Source organism: Balaenoptera ricei, chromosome 8 (genome assembly GCF_028023285.1).
Source record: "Balaenoptera ricei isolate mBalRic1 chromosome 8, mBalRic1.hap2, whole genome shotgun sequence".
NCBI lineage: Eukaryota > Metazoa > Chordata > Mammalia > Artiodactyla > Balaenopteridae > Balaenoptera > Balaenoptera ricei.
In genome coordinates this window covers 99,735,092-99,757,740 of record NC_082646.1, presented here as the reverse complement: position 1 = coordinate 99,757,740, position 22,649 = coordinate 99,735,092, and the positions used below count along the sequence as shown (strand labels likewise).

At 42.5% G+C, this 22,649-nt stretch overlaps 1 protein-coding gene across 7 annotated transcripts in view; it reads left to right on the top strand.

Annotated features, from left to right (window-relative positions):
• AMBRA1 (autophagy and beclin 1 regulator 1) overlaps positions 1-22,649 on the top strand; it is a 181,494-nt gene that overhangs the window by 19,664 nt on the left and 139,181 nt on the right. For 3 of the 7 annotated variants that reach the window (XM_059931505.1, XM_059931501.1, XM_059931503.1), the window contains exons 2-7: positions 10,571-10,824; positions 11,204-11,262; positions 11,787-11,970; positions 12,608-12,780; positions 13,758-13,824; positions 14,375-15,828. In XM_059931505.1, coding sequence (XP_059787488.1) covers positions 10,690-10,824; positions 11,204-11,262; positions 11,787-11,970; positions 12,608-12,780; positions 13,758-13,824; positions 14,375-15,828 — 2,072 coding nt within the window. In that variant the 5' untranslated portion in view covers positions 10,571-10,689. Of the gene's footprint in view, positions 1-10,148; positions 10,246-10,570; positions 10,825-11,203; positions 11,263-11,786; positions 11,971-12,607; positions 12,781-13,757; positions 13,825-14,374; positions 15,829-22,649 lie in introns of all 7 variants that reach the window. The other 4 variants (XM_059931507.1, XM_059931506.1, XM_059931502.1 and 1 more) reach the window with 3 other exon arrangements.

Below are 22,649 nucleotides of genomic sequence, written 5' to 3'. Positions count from 1 at the left end.
CATTTGGGCTGACAACCTTTTACAGGTACTTGATTCACTATTATCTCTTAGCCTAACTTTCTAGAGGCAGACGAGTTGTATTTTAGAGTATTTGTAATTGAACATAAATGCTGTGCATGTCTACAGTACAGGTGCAGGTTCTATTAACATTTTATTTCTGGTCTTTGGCTGCTTATAAAGGGGCTGTGTATAATTTTGGTTGTATAGGTCTTGATTCCATCAAATTATTTGCTTTTAGGTTGTCAGGTGATTAATTAGAGGTACTCTCTGATTCTGCTTCATAGCCACTGTAGTTTCCTTTGCACTTTCTCTTAGAGCTGCATGTGCTGGACTTCTTTGTGTGAAGTCCCATTTATTGTTTATTCTGATTACTGTTGGTTCCTAACTTGGCTTTTACTTAGAAAAGTTGTAATCCTGCCTTGAACTTTTTGCGACTCCTAAGATACACCAAGGATATTATTCCTTTAAGGTAGAAAGAGAGGGTGTTATTACTTTCAGTTTTTATATGTAAAGTGTGATTTGTTCAAGATTATATAACACCTCAGTGGTAGAAATCAGTCATTGAAGCTTCTTACCTCTTAGTCTTGTCTTTACCAATTAAATCACATCACTTTTATATCCAGCACTCTCAAGCTCAGAAGATACAATATCCCATATTCCCAACGTTGTTCTCAGAGAATCCACTGCTTCTGTATTTTGTTCTAAATATGCTGTGTTTCAAATATGAGTATAAAGAAGCATTGTTATATGAGTATAAAAAGTACAAAAGACTCCTGTCGTCTCTGTATATGTATTTTTTAAGGTTTAGCCCCCCCTTCCCCCTTAGTAGTGGTATGGATGGATTTGCCCTGTGCATACTCTGTTTCCTGGCCTTGTCTTGATTAATGACATGTACATAATGAAATGACTTGTTGAGATTAGTTAATGGTACAAAGTTTTCTCTTTTTGGAGATATTTGACTCATAGAAATTGAATTTATGACCGTGAAACAACAGCACCACCTATAACTGACCACGTTTTTTTTTCACCTAGGTGTTGCTATTTATGAGAGTTTGGTGTTTGTTTTGGGCTTTCCTCATGGTTGGATATAAATACACACACATATTCATTCTCTTCTATGTTAGGCACTAAAGTAGGTACTGGACTAGGACAGACATGATTTTTGCCCTCACAGAGCTTGTGGTCTAGTGAGGAAGATAGAGTCCTAATAAGGCATTACGTACACTGGGTATTAGGTAGTATTGTTTTAGTTATCTGTTGCTGTACAAAAACCACCTCTGATGTGTGTTTTTTCCCCCAAAACTGGCAAGTATTTCTCCAATTCTCAGCAGACACTGACCGGGTGTCCTACAAATTTAACTCAGTTCTGACACTCTCTACCTGGAGATAATATCTGATCCCACAGGTTTAAGGGCTCAGTCCCAAAAAACTGCACCCCCTCAACTTTAGACGCTGATTGCAAGTCCAGGTTGTAACCTGTGCTTCTGATTGATGGGCTATAGGTGGTAGGTTCCCACAACCCTCTTCTTGGGTTGGACTAATTTGATAGAGCAGCTCACAGAACTCAAATATTTACTTATATTTACCAGTTTATTATAAAGGATTCAGATGAACAGCCAGATGAAGAAGTACATAGGGCAAGATCTGGAAGGGTCCCAAGCACAGGAGCCTCTGTCCCTGTGGAACTGGGGTGCATCACCCTCCTGGGCTGTGAATGTGTTCACCAACCTGGAAACTCATCAGATCTTGTTCAGTAGTATGTATGTATGGATGTATGTGTGTGTATATGTATTTTTTATATCCATTTATTTATTCATTTGGTTGCACTGGGTCTCAGTTGCGGGAGGTGGGCTCCTTAGTTGTGGCTCGCCAGCTCCTTAGTTGCGGCATGCGGGCTCCTTAGTCGTGGCATGCAAACTCTTAGTTGTGGCATGCATGTGGGACCTAGTTCCCCGAGCAGGGATTGAACCCGGGTCCCCTGCACTGGGAGCGAGGAGTCCCAACCACTGCGCTACCAGGGAAGTCCCTTCAATAGGTTTTATAGCGCTTAATCTGCAGGCCCATCTATCCCCTTTCCTCTCCCAGAGGTCAGTGGGTGGGACTGAAAGTTCCAACCTTCTAATCACTTGGTCTTTCTGGTGACCAGCCCCATCCTGAGGCTTTCTAGGGGTACCTCCCTAAGTCACCTATTAGCATACGTTTAAAAGAGACTCCTTATGAATGACAAAATACTTCTATCACTCAGGAAATTTCAAGGGTTTTAGGAGCTCTGTGCCAAAAATGGGGACTAAGACCAAATATGTATTTCTTATAATAAATCACAGTATCACACCACCTCCAAATTTGTGGCTTGAGACAATGATGTGTTTCTCACGATCCTGTGGGTTAGGAATTTGGGCAGGGTTTGTCTGGTTGGTTCTTCTGCCCTGTGTCGCATCAGTTGGGGTCACTCATTTGTCTGCTTTCAGCTGGTGGCTGGGCTGGGTTAGACAGGGCAACAGGGTTTCAACTCACTGTTCTGACACCTTCAATGTGGCCTCTCCTAGTAGTGTCTTATCATCCAGGTCTCTCTATATGGTCTTTGTCTCCAGTGGGACATCCTGAATTTCTTTGCAGCCTGGTGGTTGGCTTCCAGGAGTGAAAGTGGATGCTGTCAGTCCTGGAACTGGCACATCATCACTTCTGCCATATTCTGTGGTCAGAGCAAGTCACAGGGTCAGCCCAGATTCAGGGAGAGAAAAATATGTTCTTATCTCTTGATGGGCAGAGCAGCATGGGAGTAGGGTAGAAGGAATTGATGGAGACTGTCCTTGGAGAGAACCTATCACAGACAGGTAGACTAAATTAGTTGTGGAGAATCCTAACTCTAGCAATGCAGGGAGGTCACTAGCATATGTGTCTGCCATGTGGATGAGAAAGGGTTGGTATGAGGCTCTACATTGAAGACTCCCCTTTTTCTTTTCTCAGGTGTGTTGATGTCATATTTCATGTTTGACAAAGGGGTATGCACAGACATGACAGAGTATGTTCAATCACATTCTTTGTTGACTGTTTTTTGAGATTTATGTTCTATCCTGGTTGCCGTACAAAAGTAAATTACTGTGGCATCTATCTCTATTTCCTAATAGGTAATTTTTCTTATTTGGATGGAGTTGGTAGGTTTGTAGGGTAAACATATAGTAGCTGAATTTCATGATATAGTCTTATTTGGCACTTTATCAAATTCAGAGTTATTTCTGGTTAAAGGTTTTGAAGTCCCCTTTTCTCGCAAAAACTATGTAAATAAGTTGCTGTAAAGGAAGGAATGAGAATTTTTTTCATTTTTCCTCAGCATCATTTTTTTTTTTCTGGCCTCACCATGGGGCTTGTGGGATCTTAGATCTCCCACCAGGGATTGAACCCGTGCTCTTGGCAGTGTAAGTGCAGGGTCCTAACCACTGGACTGCCAGGGAATTCCCCTCAGCATCATTCTTTAATTTCTTGACCTTTGAGGAAATGAACATTAAAAATAGAAAGCAAGCTGATTTCCAGTTGATGTGGTAAGACAGTGAAATGTTGATTGAGGGCCTAATACATGTGAGACTAGTACGTGAAATAGGAGAGAGACCACATAGGAGGTTTTATCTCAGGCATTAGGGAGTTTTCTGTTGTAATGAAGTATGTAGACTCTGGAGCCAGACTGCCTGGGTTTGGATTCTGAATCCAGCACCGACAGTGTGACTTGTTCTCTTAGGGCCTCATGTACCTGAGGATTGTAAATGAGTTACTTTATGTAAAGTGCTAAGAACAGTGGGAATGAAAAGGACTATGAAAGTGTTAGTTATTATTATTTTAACCATTATCTCGAGATTTTATTATTTTTCTTTTTAAAGGTTACAGTGGTAAGTTTTGTTTTTTTTTTTTATATGAAATGGTTTGGAGACCTTTGCAGTGGACAGTCTCATTTTGCCTAGAAGAATTTGTCCTTAATTAGTCTGATTGTTTATAGGACCTTGTGGCCTTCAATATTTTTTTTCTCATTAGATTCTGTAATTCTTCATTATAGAATGAAGGTATTATTTTGGTACAGGCACTGGAATTATATAATAGCAAGCACTTTTCATTTGGTAAGTCTTTTAATCCTTGTGGTAATCCTATCATATACATACTATCTTTTACGATGATGAAACTGGAGTACAGGGAGGTTAAGTAACTATTCCAAGAAACCTTCATGTACCAAGAAACCTTCATGTACCAAGAAAATGACAGAGCCAGGATTCAATCGCCAGTCTGATTTCAGGACCCATATATCACTATACTATACTATCTCTTATTTAGAAATTATGGATAAAAAAATTAAACAAACATTACTTAAAGTTTCTCTATCTAGACTTAAACCACAATTAGCAGTTTGGTATATCCTGGGATATCCTTTAGTACTCCGCATACAGTAGATACACAACTCAGGTAATAGTTGAAGTTTTTATGCTTCCAGGTGTGTTTGCTTTCAGAATTTGTTACCTGTTTACAGTTCTAGATTTGTGATGCTTTGCCCCAAATTCCCTGCTCCCCTCCAAGTTGAGTCTACTCTGGGAGTCAGACAAGAGCTATATAGAGGCAGGGATGGTTGCTGCTGTGGTGCTTACATTTTTGGACTCGGATCATATATGGTGTCATTTGAAGTGTCCTGAAATGCCCTGTAGAAAGTCCTATTAATGAAAACAAAGCTGCCAATTGTAGAAAACCCTGTGTATTTCCACCCACATGGAGTTTCTGAAGAGTACTGGGCCACTTTTAGGCCTCTAATTAAAGGCCTGACATTTTGTAGTTAATTTTCCAGTTGTTGGGAGAACTCTACTTATGCAGGTGATCCTAGGTTTAGTATTTAAAGGATTTCTTTTTTCTTTTAAAGAGTTAACCCTCAGGACTTCCCTGGCGGTCTAGCAGTTAAGACTCCGTGCTTCTAGTGTGGGGGGAGCGGGTTTGATCCCTGGTTGGGGAACTAAGATCCCACATGCCACGTAGCGCGGCCAAAAAAGAAAAAACAAAAACAAAAAAATTAACCTTGGGTTGAATCCTGTATGTTATTTTGGGATATATGTTGGTATTACATGGCTGATTTGACTCTTAGACTTTGCCTACATGGGCATAGTGAAGTGAAGAGAGATGCAGTTCCTCAAATAATGAGATCATTGGACTGCATTTTAACAGTGCTTCCAGGCCTAATAACTTTCTGATTCACCCCCCTGGAATGCTATTGATAGGGAGGATTTGGGGTGTGAATTATTAGCCAGGTTTTGCAGATATAGCTCTAAGTTGTTGGTTCTGTTTTTTAATTCACTTTTTATGTAGAGGTAGCCCAAATCTCATTTAATTATTTTTGCCACACAAATGAGTACAATACTTTCCCTGAGTACTTTTTATTTTGTTGTCTGGTAACAGCCTTTGAAATGTTTCTTAGGAATCTGCTACCCTTGGGAATCGTGGCATCTCAGGTCTCAGAGGTTTTAGTTGGCCATGTTGTTTGGTGGGGGAAACCATGGTGAACCCCAAAGAGGATTCAATAGTAATGACAACAGTAACAGCAGTGGTCTTAATGCTCCGCCACACTTTTCTTATTGGAGCCTCACAACAACTTGATGAGGCAGATATTGCAATTCCTATTTACAGAGGGGGCAAAAAAGTCTCAAAGATGTTAAATAACTTGTCTAAAGTCATATTGCTTGAAGGTGGAGTGAAATTGCTAGCATAGGGTGATCAAATTGCAAGGAGGACCTGTAAGTCTGACTTCAGTTTCCACTGGGCTGTGCATAATCTCTAGGTGACTTTTATTAGTGCTCGTTAAATATAATTTTGTCCTACAATTAAGCAGAGAAAACCTTTCAAGGTGGTTATCCTCCCATCTTTTTAGAGTGATCATCATGTTATGGGGGGGGTGGTTAGAAATGGGGTGGAATAACAAATAATATTTGTGTTATGTACATATCCCAGTTGTGCCCATTTGGTTGTACGTGCACAAGGCTTTTGGTGATTGAGAATTGATTCCGGGGGCCTGTGTAATGGTATCACAAAGACTCTTCTTGGCACCCTTTGTCCCAATCTGGTTTAAGGGACAGATTGGGAAACTTGTTTCTTCCTCCTTTTTAAAAAGAGGAATGAAAAACACACTTGACTGGTACTTCCTCCTCAGCAACAGGCCTGCCTGACTGCAGTTTGATTTAGCTCCTTTTGTTCTTTATGGAGAACAAAGTAAAATTTCTTCTCAGGTGGCTGTAAGGAGTGTATCAGGAGAAGGCCCCTTATCCTTTTAAAGAAACTGAGCAAATATTTTTTTTTTCAGACAAAAGAGAGACTCTGCAGTTGTTTTAGTTCCTTTGACTTCTTGCCATCAGTCAGACTTTCTCTTGTTTGAACTGTTGGTGTGTCGAGGTCTCTGGGAATTGGTAGACAAGCTCTTCAGTAATCCTGAGCTTTAGTTTTTGAGTTTTCTTGATAACTGGTATTTGTAGCAGCTCTTCCCTCGTCCTTCTGATTCCTGTAGGAACTTCAGACTGCATCACAGTTTTCTGAATCATCCAGTGTTTGTGACCTATATTTTCTTCCTCTTGAGTTACACGAGGTCAGAAGGTCAGACTTTTTTTAGGAATTGGACTGCTGCTGTGTTCACCACATGTTATAAGATTATAAATGGTTTAAATATATTTCTCTGAAAGTACTTTTAATGTTGCACTATAGGGCAAGGAACCCTCAAAACTCATTTCTGCTGAACTTCTCTATATTAGGTAAAAGAATGATTGGCTCTAAAAAAATTATAGGCTCAGTTAAGGGTTAAGGTGAATGGATGGTAACTGTATTTCTGCCACCTTCCTGGTTAGTAATTATTCAACTTTGTGGCAGTTTCACTTCCAGACTTTTGGTCTTAAACCATGAGTTGTCAGGGTCACCAAGGAGATTATTTCTTTCCAGTTAGTTCATCCTTAGTTTGTGCAGGAGGTTGGCCTGCACTGTGTTGACATATTCAGTGTGTACATAGTATTTATATTGTAGGCTACTGGGGGATGGGAGCTGTACTACAAGGATACAGGCTAGAGTGTTCCTCAGTCAGTCCTTAGGGAACTTTGTGGTGTATGCGACTAGGAACTTGGAATTATGTTTTTCTGTAGAATCTTTCTGACTTTTTAAATTTTAATATTCCAGGGAGAAAACTCATTTCAGCACAGGCGATAAATATTTTTCCTTCTGTATTTGGATGCATCTAGTTATGTACTTTTTAGATTGCAGCCTTTCATGAAGTGTAAAGAGCTGATTATTGTTTGACTTTTTACAATAAGCATTTATTACTTTTTAAGTTTAAACAATGAAAAGAACGCTGCCTTTTCTGATGATTGTCACCTATAATCCTGCCACCCAAAGAGAACCATGGTTAATACTTTTTATATTTCTCTTCTATCTTTTTTTTATGATTTTTAAAAATTTATTTATTTATTTATTTATTTTTGGCTGCATTGGATCTTCATTGCTGCACGCGGGCTTTCTCTAGTTGTGGTGAGCGGGGGCTACTCTTCGTTGCGGTGTGCGGACTTCTCATTGCGGTGGCATCTCTTGTTGCGGAGCACGGGCTCTAGGCGAACGGGCTTCAGTAGTTGTGTCATGCGGGCTCAGTAGTTGTGGCTCACGGACTCGAGAGCGCAGACTCAGCGGTTGTGACACACGGGCTTGGTTGCTCCGCGGCATGTGGGATTTTCCCGGACCAGGGCTTGAACCCGTGTCCCCTGCATTGGCAGGTGGATTCTTAATCACTGGGCCACCAGGGAAGTGCCTCTATCATTATTCTTAAAGATTTAAAAAAAAATAAAATTGGGATCATACTGTATATATAATTTTCTGTTCTGCTTTTTTCACTTAACATGTATTTTTTTCACATTATTAAATATTTTAAAAATAAATTTTGAATAGGTAATTTCAAAAATTAAAATGACATAAAACAAAAACACTAAGTCTAGCTTCTATTTTTGTCTCCATTTACCTTGTCCCTTCAGTCCCTAATAAGTGACCATTAACTTTTTCTCTTTTTCAAAAGTTAGCCTTACTATATATGTTGTTTTGCTCCTTGCTTTTTCCTCCTCTGAACAATGTATCTTGGAGATCTCTTGCTATCAGTACCCAGAGAATCTTCCTTACCGTAGATTAGTCATTTAGTCCCCTTTAGAGACTTGGGTTGTGCCCAATTTTTGCTATTACAAACTATAAGAAGTAGTAATTAAAGGGAAAAAAATTAAGCATTTACTCTGCTTCAGTTATTTTATTATTATTATTTTTTTAAAGGACCTTTTGGGCCCCTAAGCTTTTTTTAAAATTTTTTTAAATTTATTTTTTATTTTTGGCTGTGTTGGATCTTCGGTTCTGTGCGAGGGCTTTCCCTAGTTGCGGTGAGCGAGGGCCACTCTTCATCGTGGTGCGCGGGCCTCTCACTATCGCGGCCTCTCTTGTTGCGGAGCACAGGCTCCAGACGCACAGGCTCAGTAGTTGTGGCTCACAGGCCCATTTGCTCCGCGGCATGTGGAATCTTCCTAGACCAGGGCTCGAACTTGTGTCCCCTGCATTGGCAGGCAGACTCTCAACCACTGCGCCACCAGGGAAACCCTCTGCTTCAGTTATTAAGGGAAAGTTCTTTATAGAAGAATGCCAGCTAATAAATGTAGAAATAATGATGGAGTTGGAAAATCAACGTATTCCAGCCCCCAAATGAAATAATTTAAAAAGGAATCATCAGTGACTGCTAAACGATTAAGCAAAAGGTTGAAGAGGAACAGCATATTCACATGGTGCCAAATGTTAGCCACAGATCAGTAGTTGTAAAGGGGGAAATATACCTTTATAAAGAGAGCTCTGGCTGTTACAGACTCAACCAAGTGATCATGTTTTGCCAGATGATCATGTAATTTACCAAGTCTTACTAAATGGAACAGTCTGAGAATATGATGTGCTGCATCATGAGATGAGGTACGTAGGTAGTAGCATCACCTGAGAAGCATTTTTGCTCAAGCCTCTTAACCTAAATCTAGTCAGTGTTTACAGGAAGTATTAGGGATAGAGATGCAAGCTAAATGGCACTGTGAGGAAATAACCAGACAAAACTAGGATGTAACTGTCAACTGCAAGTCAACAAGTCAACTCTCCTGTTCTTTTTAAAAAGCTTGTGTTGTAAACAAACAAACAAGCATAAACAGAACCAACCAAAATAAAACTTGGAGGCCATTCTAGAGTAAAAGAGACTAAAGAGACATAACATCCAAATTTGTTGCTTGAACCTTGATTGGGTTCTGGATTTTTTTTTAGACACTTTTTGGTGTATTTGGTGTATTAAAGGTACAAATGACAAGGGGTGTGATAATGGTATTGTGGTTATGAAGTTAAATGTCTTCATTCTTAGATGCACAGTGAGGTATATAGGGTTAGAGTATCTCAATGCCTGCTGAAATGGTTCACAGGAAAATTAAAACAACCCTTATATATCTCTATCCATGGAGATAAATGAGGCAAATTTGACAATATATTAGCAATTCTGGAGTCTAAGTGGTGAGTAGTTGGTATTTATTCTACTGTTTTCAACTTTTCTGTATATTTGAATTTTTTCAAAATATAGTTGAAGAAACAGTGTTGCAATGAATGAGGTTTATATACGTATTCTTTTCAAATGCCATTTCATTGGGCTGCATATTCCATTGTTTGGAGGGACCACAGTTCTTTAATTGTTGCACATGTGTATACTTTGCTGCTAGTTGACATTTTAGTAGAATTTGTGTTTATTTTATGACAGTTTTATACCGTTAAGGCTTGCAGTGGATGAGAAAAAGGAATTGAAATTTTTTCTTTTCTTTCCTCCTCTGTCCTCTATTCTGGAACTTGAGTGGGGAAGAGAAAAAGAGAATGAGAAAGGTACCTCGAAGGGGTTCTGTGCACTTGCTTTTAGGTAGGAGATAGAATTGAAGCTGCTGCATAAGAACCATACCTTAAGTAATAGCCTTTTAAAATCGGTTTCTTGTCCTTTAGTTTGGAGGCTGCCCAAGTGATAAGGAGGACTACCAGCAACTAGGGAAGCAGCTTGGCACAGAGCGGGGAGTGCAGATTTTTTTTTTTTTTTTTTGGCCGTGCTGTGTGCCATGCAGGATTTTAGTTCCTGGACCAGGGATTGACCCTGTGACCCCTGCATTGGAAGCACGGAGTCCTAACCACTGGACGGCCAGGGAAGTCCCCAGAGTGCAGGTATTGTGTTGTGATTTGTTTTGTTTTTGACAGGGTTTTAGACCTTTTGGTTAGTAAAAAAGTTCTTACTGCCTGATAAAAAGAATAACTCCTTTAGACAATGGTCTGTTCTTTAGATATAAGGCTGAGCTATGGAGGATATGGGAGGAATTTAAGGATGAAATATTCTTGGAAGAAAAGTTCTGGGAGAAGGGTCTTTTCTGAGAAGGTGTCATTAAATATGAAAAGAACAGTACTTTCCTCTTTGAGCTAGAATCGTATTTGCAGTGGGAACCTTCTCTGACTGCAGAATAGATGTTCTTTGACGTTAATGTCTATACCTTAGATTTCCATGAAGGCAACTTACAAGGACCTGAATGGCCTCATTTTAGCTGCTTCAGCGTGTAGAGCTATTGCTCACTCCTTCTCTTCCCGGGCCTGGTGTGACAGTGGCTACTGAGGACCATGAAGGTTGTTCCAGAGAAGAATGCTGTCCGGATACTCTGGGGGCGAGAACGGGGCACTCGGACCTTTGGAGCTCAGCGACTTCTGCAGGAGCTGGTGGAAGATAAAACCCGGTGGATGAAATGGGAGGGCAAGGTGAGAAAAATGGGTGTTTTTCACATAGGAGTTGTAGTGGTGACGGTAGAATGGGGCCTTAGAATGGGTTAATGACATAGAGTTGGGGTACAATTTATTTTGTGTAGGAGAATTGATATATCTAACTTGGTTTTTTGTGGGGGGGAGGTTTTAATAAATTTGGAAGCATAATGGGCTAGAAATATCATTTTTATTTAGAGCTAGATACTTTTCCTGAAGGTAATTTAGATTTATCTCTCTCAACTTGTAGCTTGATCATTGTCTCCAGTTTTTAAGCTTACACTGTAAATACTAGTCTAGAATGGTTTGGTGCTTTTGAGATAGAGTGAGCCATAGTTTATAAATAATGTATTTTAACTTTTGTTTGTTTGTTTCTCAGAGAGTAGAACTGCCGGATAGTCCACGCTCTACCTTTTTACTGGCCTTCAGCCCAGACAGGTACCTAGTCCTTACCTAAACTTTACCTGAGACTTGTGACAGCATTGCTTTCTCTGTATTTGGCCTAGCTTGATCTTCCAAGTCAAATCCCTAAAGGCTCTTTGAAGCACTGAATGAACAGAGCTTTGCCAGTGTTATCAGAAAGGGAAAGAAAGTAGATGAGCAGTGCTAACCATAAAAATAATGGGAATAAGCAAAGGAATCTATGAACGTCGAGGATCAAAACTTGGAAAGTTTCTCAATAAGAATCCTTTGCCTGTGTGATGTAGGCCACCAATAGTGTGATAGTTTTCCCTGCTGGAAAAAGTATTCTCTGAAGGGGTTATGTGTCATCTGGGGACAGAATGGAGAAGCCAAAAGCTTTTAAAGATGAGAATGTTTCTGTTGTTTGTAATGCCCAAGGCGTAGTTTTTTTCATGTTGGGATGGGGAATAAGTATCAATTTTCATTTTTTGTCCAAAGCTGATAAAGTTTGTTACCCTCCCACATGCTTCACATTTACTTCCTCCTCTTTGATTCCCTAGGACTCTCTTGGCCTCCACCCATGTAAACCATAATATCTATATCACGGAGGTGAAGACAGGCAAGTGTGTTCACTCTCTGATCGGACACCGCCGCACTCCATGGTGTGTCACTTTTCATCCCACCATCTCAGGCCTTATTGCTTCTGGCTGCCTAGATGGGGAGGTTAGGATTTGGGATTTACACGTAAGTGTTTCCTTTTCTTTGGTATTCTAAATGCAGAGACTTGTTTACCCTTGGGTTCTTAACGCTGGAGGAGAGACTAGCCAGGTTCTTAGAACTATATCTGAGTACTTACTCAGTAATCATTGCCTACTTACTGATAGGGAGTCTAGCCGACAGCCCTCCATTCTAAGATGAACACCCTATTTAACTGTCTGCCCGTTGTGACATAGTACAGGACACTCTAAGACGTCTTCAGGATGGATTTCTCTTGTTTTAGATCAAGGATTGTACTGTATTCTGATCATGATCGTCAAAGCAATGTGCTCCTTGTCCTGGTGACTGGCTAGTGGGTTGTTGTGCACCATGTCATGCACCAAGATTGAGTTTTCACAGGCTACAGAAACAGGAGCTGTGCGGGTGCTCATTGCTTATGGATTGTAGATGACAAAACTGAGCTGACAGTAATGTTTTTCTGATAAAGTTGGTGACACTGCCAGATCACTGGTTTTGTACGTCGTTTTCAGAGGACATACTTAAAGTAGGCCCCACAAGTAGTCGTTTTATGTTAAATGGACCCTTTTTTTTTTTTTTTGAAATTGACATCTCAGTCTGCTGGCAGCTTGTAACCTAAGAATGTCTGGGATTTGTTCATTCATAGGGTGGCAGTGAAAGCTGGTTCACAGATAGCAACAATGCCATTGCCTCCCTGGCTTTCCACCCTACGGCTCAGCTCCTGCTGATTGCCACTGCCAATGAGATCCACTTCTGGGATTGGAGTCGACGGGAGCCTTTTGCCGTGGTGAAGACAGCTAGTGAGATGGAACGGGTCCGGTGAGTGCTTTGCCCACCAGCAACGTCTGGTGTAGGATTAACATGGCAGAGAGCATTTACCTGTGCTTTCACCTCAGGAGACAGATTATTATCTCTGTATTATCCCTGCTCAGGGCAGGGTGTTATCCCTATGGGTCTTCCTACTTTTTAAGCAGCTGGCTAATCAGCCAGGAAGCAGTTCATATTGTTCATTTCAGCTGTTCCTTATTGGCCTCATCTTCTGGTCTCTGTAGACTATGGCTGTTAGAATCTGTTTTAGGTTCAAAGCTATCTGGTTTGGTATAAAGCCTTTTTTTTTTTTTTTTTTATAATCCTGAAAGGTATTCAGGTGGTGGGTAGCTTGGTGGGTAAATTGCTTATCCCTGGTTTTCTGGAAATGGAAAGTGGAGATGTAGATATGTATCCAATCTGCTGGTAGATATTTACATATTTAGCCATCAAAATCAGCGCACATATTGCCTGAATTAAAGTCAATGCATTGTTTTCCTTTGGTCCTCTTGGTATCGCAGTTGGATATTAGCTAATTTTCTAGCCTCAGCTATGTCACTTGATGCTGAGACTATTCCTTGTCACCAGCACTCATGCTTCTTGCCAGTGTAGCTGCTGTGTGAGGGGAGACCTGAACCTGTGGCAGAGTATGGGAGCATTCTCTGCTTTACTATTACGATGGGCTCTTAGACATGAGCAGCTGTGTGCTTAATGTAGCTGCTTCCTGGGATGGAAGCCCAGGTGTTTTTTGAAATTATTTTTGCGATATGTATTCCCTTATTCTGGCAAGTGTGAGGATGTAAGAAGAAGTATTGAGCTTTATTATTTTAATCTGTTTGAAAGTTTTGGAAGTCTGTAACATTAAGTGGATACCTCGGTGATCCCACAGTTGTCAGTAATGATTTCCAGACGTTTTCTCACAGGTTTCCTCTTCTCGGTTAACATAATTTCTCTCTCTGTGTCTCTGTCCCTTTCTTCTGTGCTTTCAGTCTGGTGAGATTTGATCCTCTTGGACACTACTTACTCACAGCAATTGTTAACCCCTCTAATCAGCAGGTAAGTTAGTCAGCAGTTCCAACTCTGTCTAAACTGTGGGTTATTTTCTCAACTAGTGCTCTAATTCTGATTATATTGGACTTCAGTTTTCAATGTCCAAGTGTTTCTTTCCAGTCAAGATTAAAAACTAGCTTCAGACTGTATTCAAAGTTATAGCCATATCGTGACGGGGGAGTCCATTCTGAAACCCCTGAGTGATCGTCCCAGTAGAAGTAACCAGGCTGTGTTGGATAACTTGTCATTCATGTGCCTCTGGCTGGTTGACATTTTGCTTCCCCTTACTGCCTCCATGTCTGGAAATGCCTTTTGTAACAGAGTTGGTTTGCCAGCTGTACTCTTTCAGAAGTGTTGCTAATTGGAAGTGAATAATTTAATACCATATGATGATTCTGAATCTGGAACCAGTTAATTCTCAGTACTTCAAGGATGGAGTTGTTGCCTCTCTAGAAAGGTTTTCCTTGGATGATTATCAGTAGTTTTTCTTGATCTACCTGCAAGTTCTACCTAACGGCCTGGCTCTGCCCCCGCCCCACCTTGGTCCACGCTGCAGGGTGATGACGAACCAGAGATCCCCATGGACGGAACAGAATTATCGCATTACCGTCAGCGTGCCCTCCTGCAGTCACAGCCCGTGCGCCGGACGCCTCTCCTCCACAATTTCCTGCACATGCTGTCCTCCCGCTCCTCTGGCATCCAGGTGGGAGAGCAAAGCACAGTGCAAGATTCTGCCACCCCCTCACCCCCACCGCCTCCCCCTCAGCCCTCCACGGAGCGTCCCAGGACTTCCGCTTACATCCGGCTCCGACAGCGGGTCAGTTACCCCACAGCCGAGTGCTGCCAGCACCTTGGGATCCTGTGCCTTTGCAGCCGCTGCTCTGGCACTCGAGTTCCTTCCCTCTTGCCACACCAGGACAGTGTCCCCCCTGCTCCTGCCAGGGCTACTACCCCTTCCTTTTCTTTTGTACAGACCGAGCCCTTCCATCCCCCGGAGCAGGCCTCATCAGCGCAGCAGGACCAGGGCCTCCTGAACCGGCCGTCTGCCTTCAGTACAGTCCAGAGCAGCACTGCCGGCAACACACTCCGCAACCTCAGTCTGGGTCCCACCCGTCGCTCTTTGGGAGGCCCTCTGTCTAGCCACCCTTCTAGGTATCACCGAGAAATCGCTCCTGGGCTGACAGGATCTGAGTGGACCCGGACAGTGCTCAGTCTGAACTCCCGCTCTGAGGCGGAATCCATGCCCCCGCCCAGGACCAGTGCCTCTTCGGTGAGTTTGCTGTCTGTGCTGAGACAGCAGGAAGGTGGCTCTCAAGCATCTGTGTACACTTCAGCCACAGAAGGGAGGGGTTTTCCAGCTTCAGGGTTGGCAGCTGAGTCAGATGGAGGGAATGGCTCCAGCCAAAACAACTCGGGCAGCATTCGCCATGAGCTTCAATGTGACCTGAGACGCTTCTTTTTGGAGTATGACCGGCTTCAGGAGCTGGACCAGAGCCTGAGTGGGGAAGCGCCCCAGGCCCAACAGGCCCAGGAAATGCTCAACAATAACATTGAATCCGAGAGGCCAGGCCCCTCCCACCAGCCCACCCCACACAGCAGCGAGAACAACTCCAACCTGTCACGTGGCCACCTGAACCGCTGCCGCGCTTGCCACAATCTCCTGACCTTCAACAACGATACCCTGCGCTGGGAAAGAAGCGCACCCAACTACTCCTCTGGCGAAGCCAGCTCCTCCTGGCAGGTCCCCAGTACCTTTGAGGGCATGCCCTCGAGTGGCAGCCAGTTGCCACCTCTCGAGCGGACTGAGGGCCAAACACCGAGCTCCAGCAGGCTGGAGTTGAGCAGCTCTGCTAGCCCGCAGGAGGAGAGGACTGTGGGGGTGGCCTTCAACCAGGAGACAGGCCACTGGGAACGAATTTACACCCAGTCCAGCAGATCTGGAACTGTGTCGCAGGAGGCCTTACATCAGGATATGGCTGAGGAAAGCTCCGAGGAAGATTCACTCAGGAGGTGAGCAGATGCTTTCCTGTCTTCTCCTGTATCCCTTACTTTCCTCCTGATATCTCTTCCTTCAGTCCTGTGGGTGTTGTGGCTGGATCTGGAGCGTCTGGGATCCATGCATCATGCATCTGGTTCTGATCTCCCTAGCTCCCATTGCATCTTCTTGGAAAATCTTGCTGTGGTGGCGGAAAGAGGATAAGGCCTGGCAGTGTGAGTCAGGTGACTGCTTGCTCCTTTTCTGGCTAAGCTCATGTGACGTTTAGTCTTGGAGGAGAGTTGTAGATGAGGTTAGAGAGGCATGAGGAGGTAAAACCGTTGACTTCCTCTGCTCTGCTTTTTGGCCTTCTCCAAGGATTGTATGTGCAGGACTGGTTATTGTGAAACAACAAAATGTCCCAGAGAGACTAGGAAAAAGTAGTAAAAGAGAACCCTGCTTGGGACAGATTAGTGTATTGGGTCTTTGATTGTGTTGCTTTGGACAAATTCTTAAACCGTATCTTTTGGAACATTGCAACTTGACAGAAGGAAAAGAAAATAGTACATATATATGTCAAGGAAAATTTTTTTTTTTTTAGAGGTATATATTTTTTGGACAGCAAGTTAGTTGCTTAGTTAAGATTCTTTGAGTAGATCTTCCAGATGGACATTCACCTCGAGGTGGAGAAGAAGAAATTCATAGAAGGAAGGCCTCTCCATACTTGGATTGGCATCCCAGGCAACTCTTTCATGGAAGAAACAGAGTGGGTGTAGTTGATCGCCCACCACATGTTCTGTGTATGGCTGTGTGCGCATCTATCTTGATTTATTAGGGACTTCTTTCTGTAATTCTGTAAAGGTCAAATCTAGCATAATCACCAACTCCCAGAATATGCCTGTTGGATCCAAACAGCATATTGCTCTGCATTACATCCTCTGTTGAAGCATCTGAAATTTCTCTGACATAAGCTTCTAGCAAGGGTGGGAATATGGATTGTGCACATAATGTACTTGTTATTTTGGGAGAATGCTTTAGAGAGTTACCCAGTTAATAAGTATTTGTTGAATTATATTTTTTTTCTAGCACTGGGCTAGGCACTGTCAGGAGTACAAAAGAAGTATAATACCTGGTCTTTGCCCACTGGCAGTATACAGTGTTGTTGTAGAGGCAAGACTTATTTACATGTAATTACATAAAAAATGTAAAGGAGCCGAATGCTTCATTGTATGGGACTGAGATTAAATGTAGTCTAATTTCAGAGAAAGGGAAGGATCATCAAAGAAGGCTTTACAAGAATAAGTCTTGAAAGATGGGTAGGATTTGGAAAGGGAAAGACCTTTTTATTTTGGGGGTATAGCACATGCTAAGGGAGGAAAGGGCATGATGAATTCAGGATAGTAAGAAGTTACTTAAGGGCGGTAATGTGAACACAGGGAGACTTGGTCAGATATGAAAGATAGACGAGGTAGCTGAGATTGTTACTCTGCCCGTTTGATTGAGGCCAGTTCTGGATTAACATCTAAATTCCCAGCTTTGGAATACTTTGCCTTGCATAATGACCCATATCAGGAGCCTGAGACTCTGTTCTTCCTTTTTGTCAAGAGAGGTGAGACAGTAGCAAGCATAGTGCCTGACATATAGTAGGCATTCAAAAAGTTTATTAAAGGTAGCCATAAAGGACTGTCTTCAGTTATTGCTCTAAAAGCCTACCAGTGCCTGTTTCACTAGCATCAGTGGGTTTGTGGTCAGCCTCTGTCCGTTCTGTTCTAGCAGGACCTCTTCATGGGTTGCTGTTCTGAGAAATACCTGAGTTGTTTAAAACAAACTCTGTTGTTTGATAATAATTAGAGATACCAATTACTGAGAGCCTACTACTGTGTTCTAGCTTTGCCTTAATTATTTCTAATTTCCACAGTAACTCTGTGCAAGGCAGGTATGAAATTTCCCATCTTCCAGTTGAGGAAAGAGTGGCTCAGAGAAGTCAAGTTTCTTGTTAAAGGTCACACAGTAGGTTGCTGAGTGGGGATTTGAACTCCAGTGTGCATGACTAAAGATTTTTCTAGGCTGCCCTCCATGGTGTATTTCTTTTTTCTTTTTTTTTTTTTTAATTAATTAATTTTTGTCTGCGTTTGGTCTTTGTTGCTGCGTGTGGGCTTTCTCTAGTTGAGGCAAGGGGGGGCTACTCTTCGTTGCAGTGCACGGGCTTCTCATTGTGGTGGCTTCTCGTTGCAGAGCACGGGCTCTAGGCGCGTGGGCTTCAGTAGTTGTGGCATGCGGGCTCAGTAGTCGTGGCACACGGGCTTAGTTGCTCTGTGGCATGTGGGATCTTCCCGAACCAGGGCTTGAACCTGTGTCCCCTGCATTGGCACGTGGATTCTTAACCACTGTGCCACCAGGGAAGTCCCCATGGTGTATTTCTTAAAGTGATAATCTCATTTTTAGGTGAACCATTTTTATGTTTTTCTTTTCTTTTAACTTTTTGTTATGGAAATCTTCAAACATATAAAAATTAAAAGAAAAGTAGTGTAAATGAACTCCCATATACCTATCACCTGGCTTCAAAAATTTTCAGCACTCGTCTGTATCCCTTACCCACTCCCACCCACCCAGACATCATATAATTTTGTCTGAAAATACTCCAGTATGTTTCTCTAGAGCAATTCTGTCTAATAAAATGTTCTATATCTGTGCCATCTAGTATAGTAGCTACCAGCCGCATGTGGCTATTGAGCATTTGAAATGTGGCTAGTGTGATCTGAGGAACTACATTTAAATTTTAACTAACTTAAATGTAGATAGCCACGTGTGACTAATATATTAATAGTCACTTCTTAATAAAGTAGGCCATTTAAAACCCAGAAACTATTAAGGATCTATCAGAATTTTTTGTAGGCAAAAAGTAGTATGTGTTTGTGGTTTAAATAAAAAAGTTCAAGCATTTAGAAATGTTATGTTGTAGAAAATGAAGTCCCTTGTCATCTTGCTGTAAACAATTATATATATATATACACACACACACGTTTTTTAAATTTTAAAATACACAGATGCACAGTTCTCATTGTAAAATAGTATATTAATCCAGTGGTTACATTATTTATGGAGTTGCTTTTCAGATGAGCTTGAATGAGGTGTACCACGAGGGTTTACAGCCTACTCAAAAATGAGATATCTTGTAAAATATTCTAAGTGCACACCCATTAAAGAAGGGCCACCACTTCCTCATAAACTGAGGGGCTGCATTCTGGTATAAATCACTAATATATACTTGTGTTAATCGGCATCTTCTACCACCTTCTGAAGGTCCAGTGTTCTCTGGCTGATGAGCGGCCTTGCTTGGATTTCCCCAGCAGGTGTCACTGTTGGGCTAGGCTGGCAGGGAAGAGAAGGTGTCCTTACTGTGTGTGTGCACGTCTACTTGAAGGGAGGGGGTTTATTCTTCAGCCTTGTAGTAGGAGATGGACTAAGGAGGCATGTTTTGATCCTTGGTGTTGCTGATATAATCTATAGTGTTTTCAGATAGTGAGACTATGAAACAAAAGTGTGTATTTCAGTGTAGCTCCATGTTGCTGAACAGTGATGCATGATTTATCTCCTTTTGCCTCTGGGCAGTGGAAGGTGACTGTCTCTATATAGTCTGACTCCAGGTTACAGTTTATAACTTGGATGGCAGGCCCTTTGCTTCACCATGAGAAGCTTCTTTTGGGGTCTGATAGCCCAGGACTTAGCAGGAGAAAATGAGGGTGTTGGGGCTTCTTGCAGCAGGGTCCCTGTGGCCTTGAAAGGGTGGTACTAGGGAAAAAAAGAAAATTATTTAAATGGCATCTTAAAACTGGAGAAAACCTAGAGTTTACTTAGTCCAGTGTCTGTCTGTCTCTGTCTCTTTTTCTAATTGATGAGAAAACTTAGATGCAGAGAGGGGAAGTGACTTTTTAAAGAGGTGCTTGTAGCAAAGATGGGAGTCAAACTCCTGGATCCTAAAGAGGGCACTCTTTCCTCCTCTTCATTTGAAATTAGTGCTTTCACACATCAATTTTCTCTGTCAAAACTTCGGTTGCGGGGCTTCCCTGGTGGCGCAGTGGTTGGGGGTCTGCCTGCCGGTGCAGGGGACGCAGGTTCGAGTCCTGGTCTGGGAAGATCCCACATGCCGCGGAGCGGCTGGGCCCGTGGGCCGCAATTGCTGAGCCTGTGCGTCTGGAGCCTGTACTCCGCGGAGGGAGAGGCCGCGATAGTGAGAGGCCTGCGCGCCGCGATGAAGAGTGGCCCCCACTTGCCGCAGCTGGAGAAAGCCCTCGCACAGGGATGAAGACCCAACACAGCCATAAATAAATAAATAGATAGATAGATAGATAGATAGATAAAAAAAAAAAACAACAAACTTCTATTGCTCCTGTAGATCATTGCCTGAGGGGACTCTTCAGTTGACTTTCTTTGTAAAAAATTGGAGCTCTGATAGATCATTTGTAATTATTGTCACTGGGTAAATGTAATCAACATGATGTTTCTAGGGATACAGGAGAAACACTGTTTTAGTTATTTGCCATAGAACTGCATTGATTAGTCCTTTTATTTATTATCATTTAAAAAAATTTTTTTTTGGTTGCACCGCGAGGCATGTGGGATCTTAGTTCCCCGACTAGGGCTCGAACCCGCACCCCTTGCATTGGAAACATGGAGTCTTAAATACTGGACCACCAGGGAAGTCCTGATTAGTCCTTTTAAAGTGATCCCAGTTAGGGAAGTTCACTGTTAAAATCTCAACAATTGGGGAATCAAATTTGGGCTAAATCTTCCCTAACTAAAATTGTTACTGCATTTCTTCTCCAGATAGGTAACAAGGCCTTGTGTCTGAAGTATTTACTAAGATCAAGTGTGTTCTGAGAACAGACATCTCTTGATCTGTACTTTTCCCTTATGATAGGTGAAGATTGGGGAAGACATTCATGGTTACAAGCATAAAATTTGACCCAGAACCTCGAAAGTTAGAATTGAAAGCCCTCATTAGATTTCTATGTTTTTTTTTAAAAATTATTTAATTTTGGCTGCGTGGGTCTTCGTTGCTGCACGCTGGCTTTCTCTAGTTGCGGCAGGTGGGGGCAACTCTTCGTTGCCATGCGGGGGCTTCTCATTGCCATGGCTTCTTGTTGCGGAGCATGGGCTCTAGGTGTGTGGGCTTCAGTAGTTGTGGCATGTGGGCTCAGTAGTTGTGGCTTGTGGGCTCTAGAGTGCAGGCTCAGTAGTTGTGGCCCACGGGCTTAGTTAGTCCGCGACATGTGGGATCTTCCCGGACCGGGGCTCAAACCTATGTCCCCTGAGTTGGCAGACGGATTCTTAACCACTGTGCCACCAGGGAAGTTCCGAGATTTCTGTGTTTTTTTAAGACTTTTGTGAGGGAATTGCTTTGTTGGAGCAGCCTGAAACCTCTTGAGGCTTCATGGGCCAACTAACTTGCTTGAGCCCTCAATCCCTCAGCTCTAGTCACGTGGGGATTCTCCCTGGAGCTACAGCAGAATATTGCTGATGGAGGGAAATGCATGAATGACTATGTCCATGGGGCTAGTCGCAGGTCCACAAGAGGGAGAAGGCAAAGTAGAAATTAGGAAAGTACCAGTCTTCTCAGCATGATTGTAATATAGACGAGGTTCTATCTCAACTAGTTCTTCTGTGCCACTGACCTGAGTCTACAGGATTTTATATATCTAAAATCGCTCCCTGTTTCTTTGGATGGGGAGTAGACTCAGCTTATTATTCAAAACCTAACACAGTGGTCCCCTTTTCCTTTGGGAAACCTTCTCTGATTGCCCCAAATGATCACTTTCTCTTCTTTGCTGTTTGTGTACTACATATAGATACTTCCTTGTAGTATTGCACCCATGACAGAGAAATATTTGTTTCTCTTTTTGACAGTGAGCACCCTGAAGGCAGTGATTGTGTCTGTATCCCTACTGTACCTAGAATACTACCTGGCACATAGTAGGTGCTCAATAAATGTTAGTTATATTGAACAAATGGAATTGAAATTACATCCTCTATGATTCAGTATGCAGTGTATATCCTTTTTGGCTTCCTTAGTAAAAGAGAAAAAAAAATCATTATATCACATCCTTAGTCTTCTAGAGAGTTTTTGGCTCAGTGAGTACTTGCTGAATAAATGAAGTGGCATAACTAGAGTTGTACGTGGTAGACACCTTCTATAACTTGAGCTCAGGTGACCTAAAATTTGTTCTCTGCTGTTTCACCATTGAGCCATGTTTCTAGCTTGTGTATTGGTTTTGCTGAGGGCTGTAATAAGTCTTTTTTTTTTTTTTTAATTTTTATAGCTACTTCATTTATTTATTTATTTATTTATTTTTGGCTGTGTTGGGTCTTCGGTTCGTGCGAGGGCTTTCTCTAGTTGCGGCAAGCGGGGGCCACTCTTCATCGCGGTGCGGGGACCGCTCTTCATCGCGGTGCGCGGGCCTTTCACTATCGCGGCCCCTCCCGTTGCGGGGCACAGGCTCCAGACGCGCAGGCTCAGTAGTTGTGGCTCACGGGCCCAGCTGCTCCGTGGCACGTGGGATCTTCCCAGACCAGGGCTCGAACCCGTGTCCCCTGCATTAGCAGGCAGATTCTCAACCACTGCGCCACCAGGGAAGCCTGTAATAAGTCTTAATGCACCTGGTCAGCTGTCCTTCATATTGGCTCCCACCGATGACTCAGGGCCTGCACACTGCTGAGCATCATCTACAGGTTCCTCTTGAGACCATTTTGTTGGTCTTGGCTTGGCATCTCAGTGATTTTAATATCTCTGGCAGTCCGTGCTTCTGTTTTGTTTTTTTTCTTCTTAAATACTCTCTGCAGTCTCAATCATGGAATA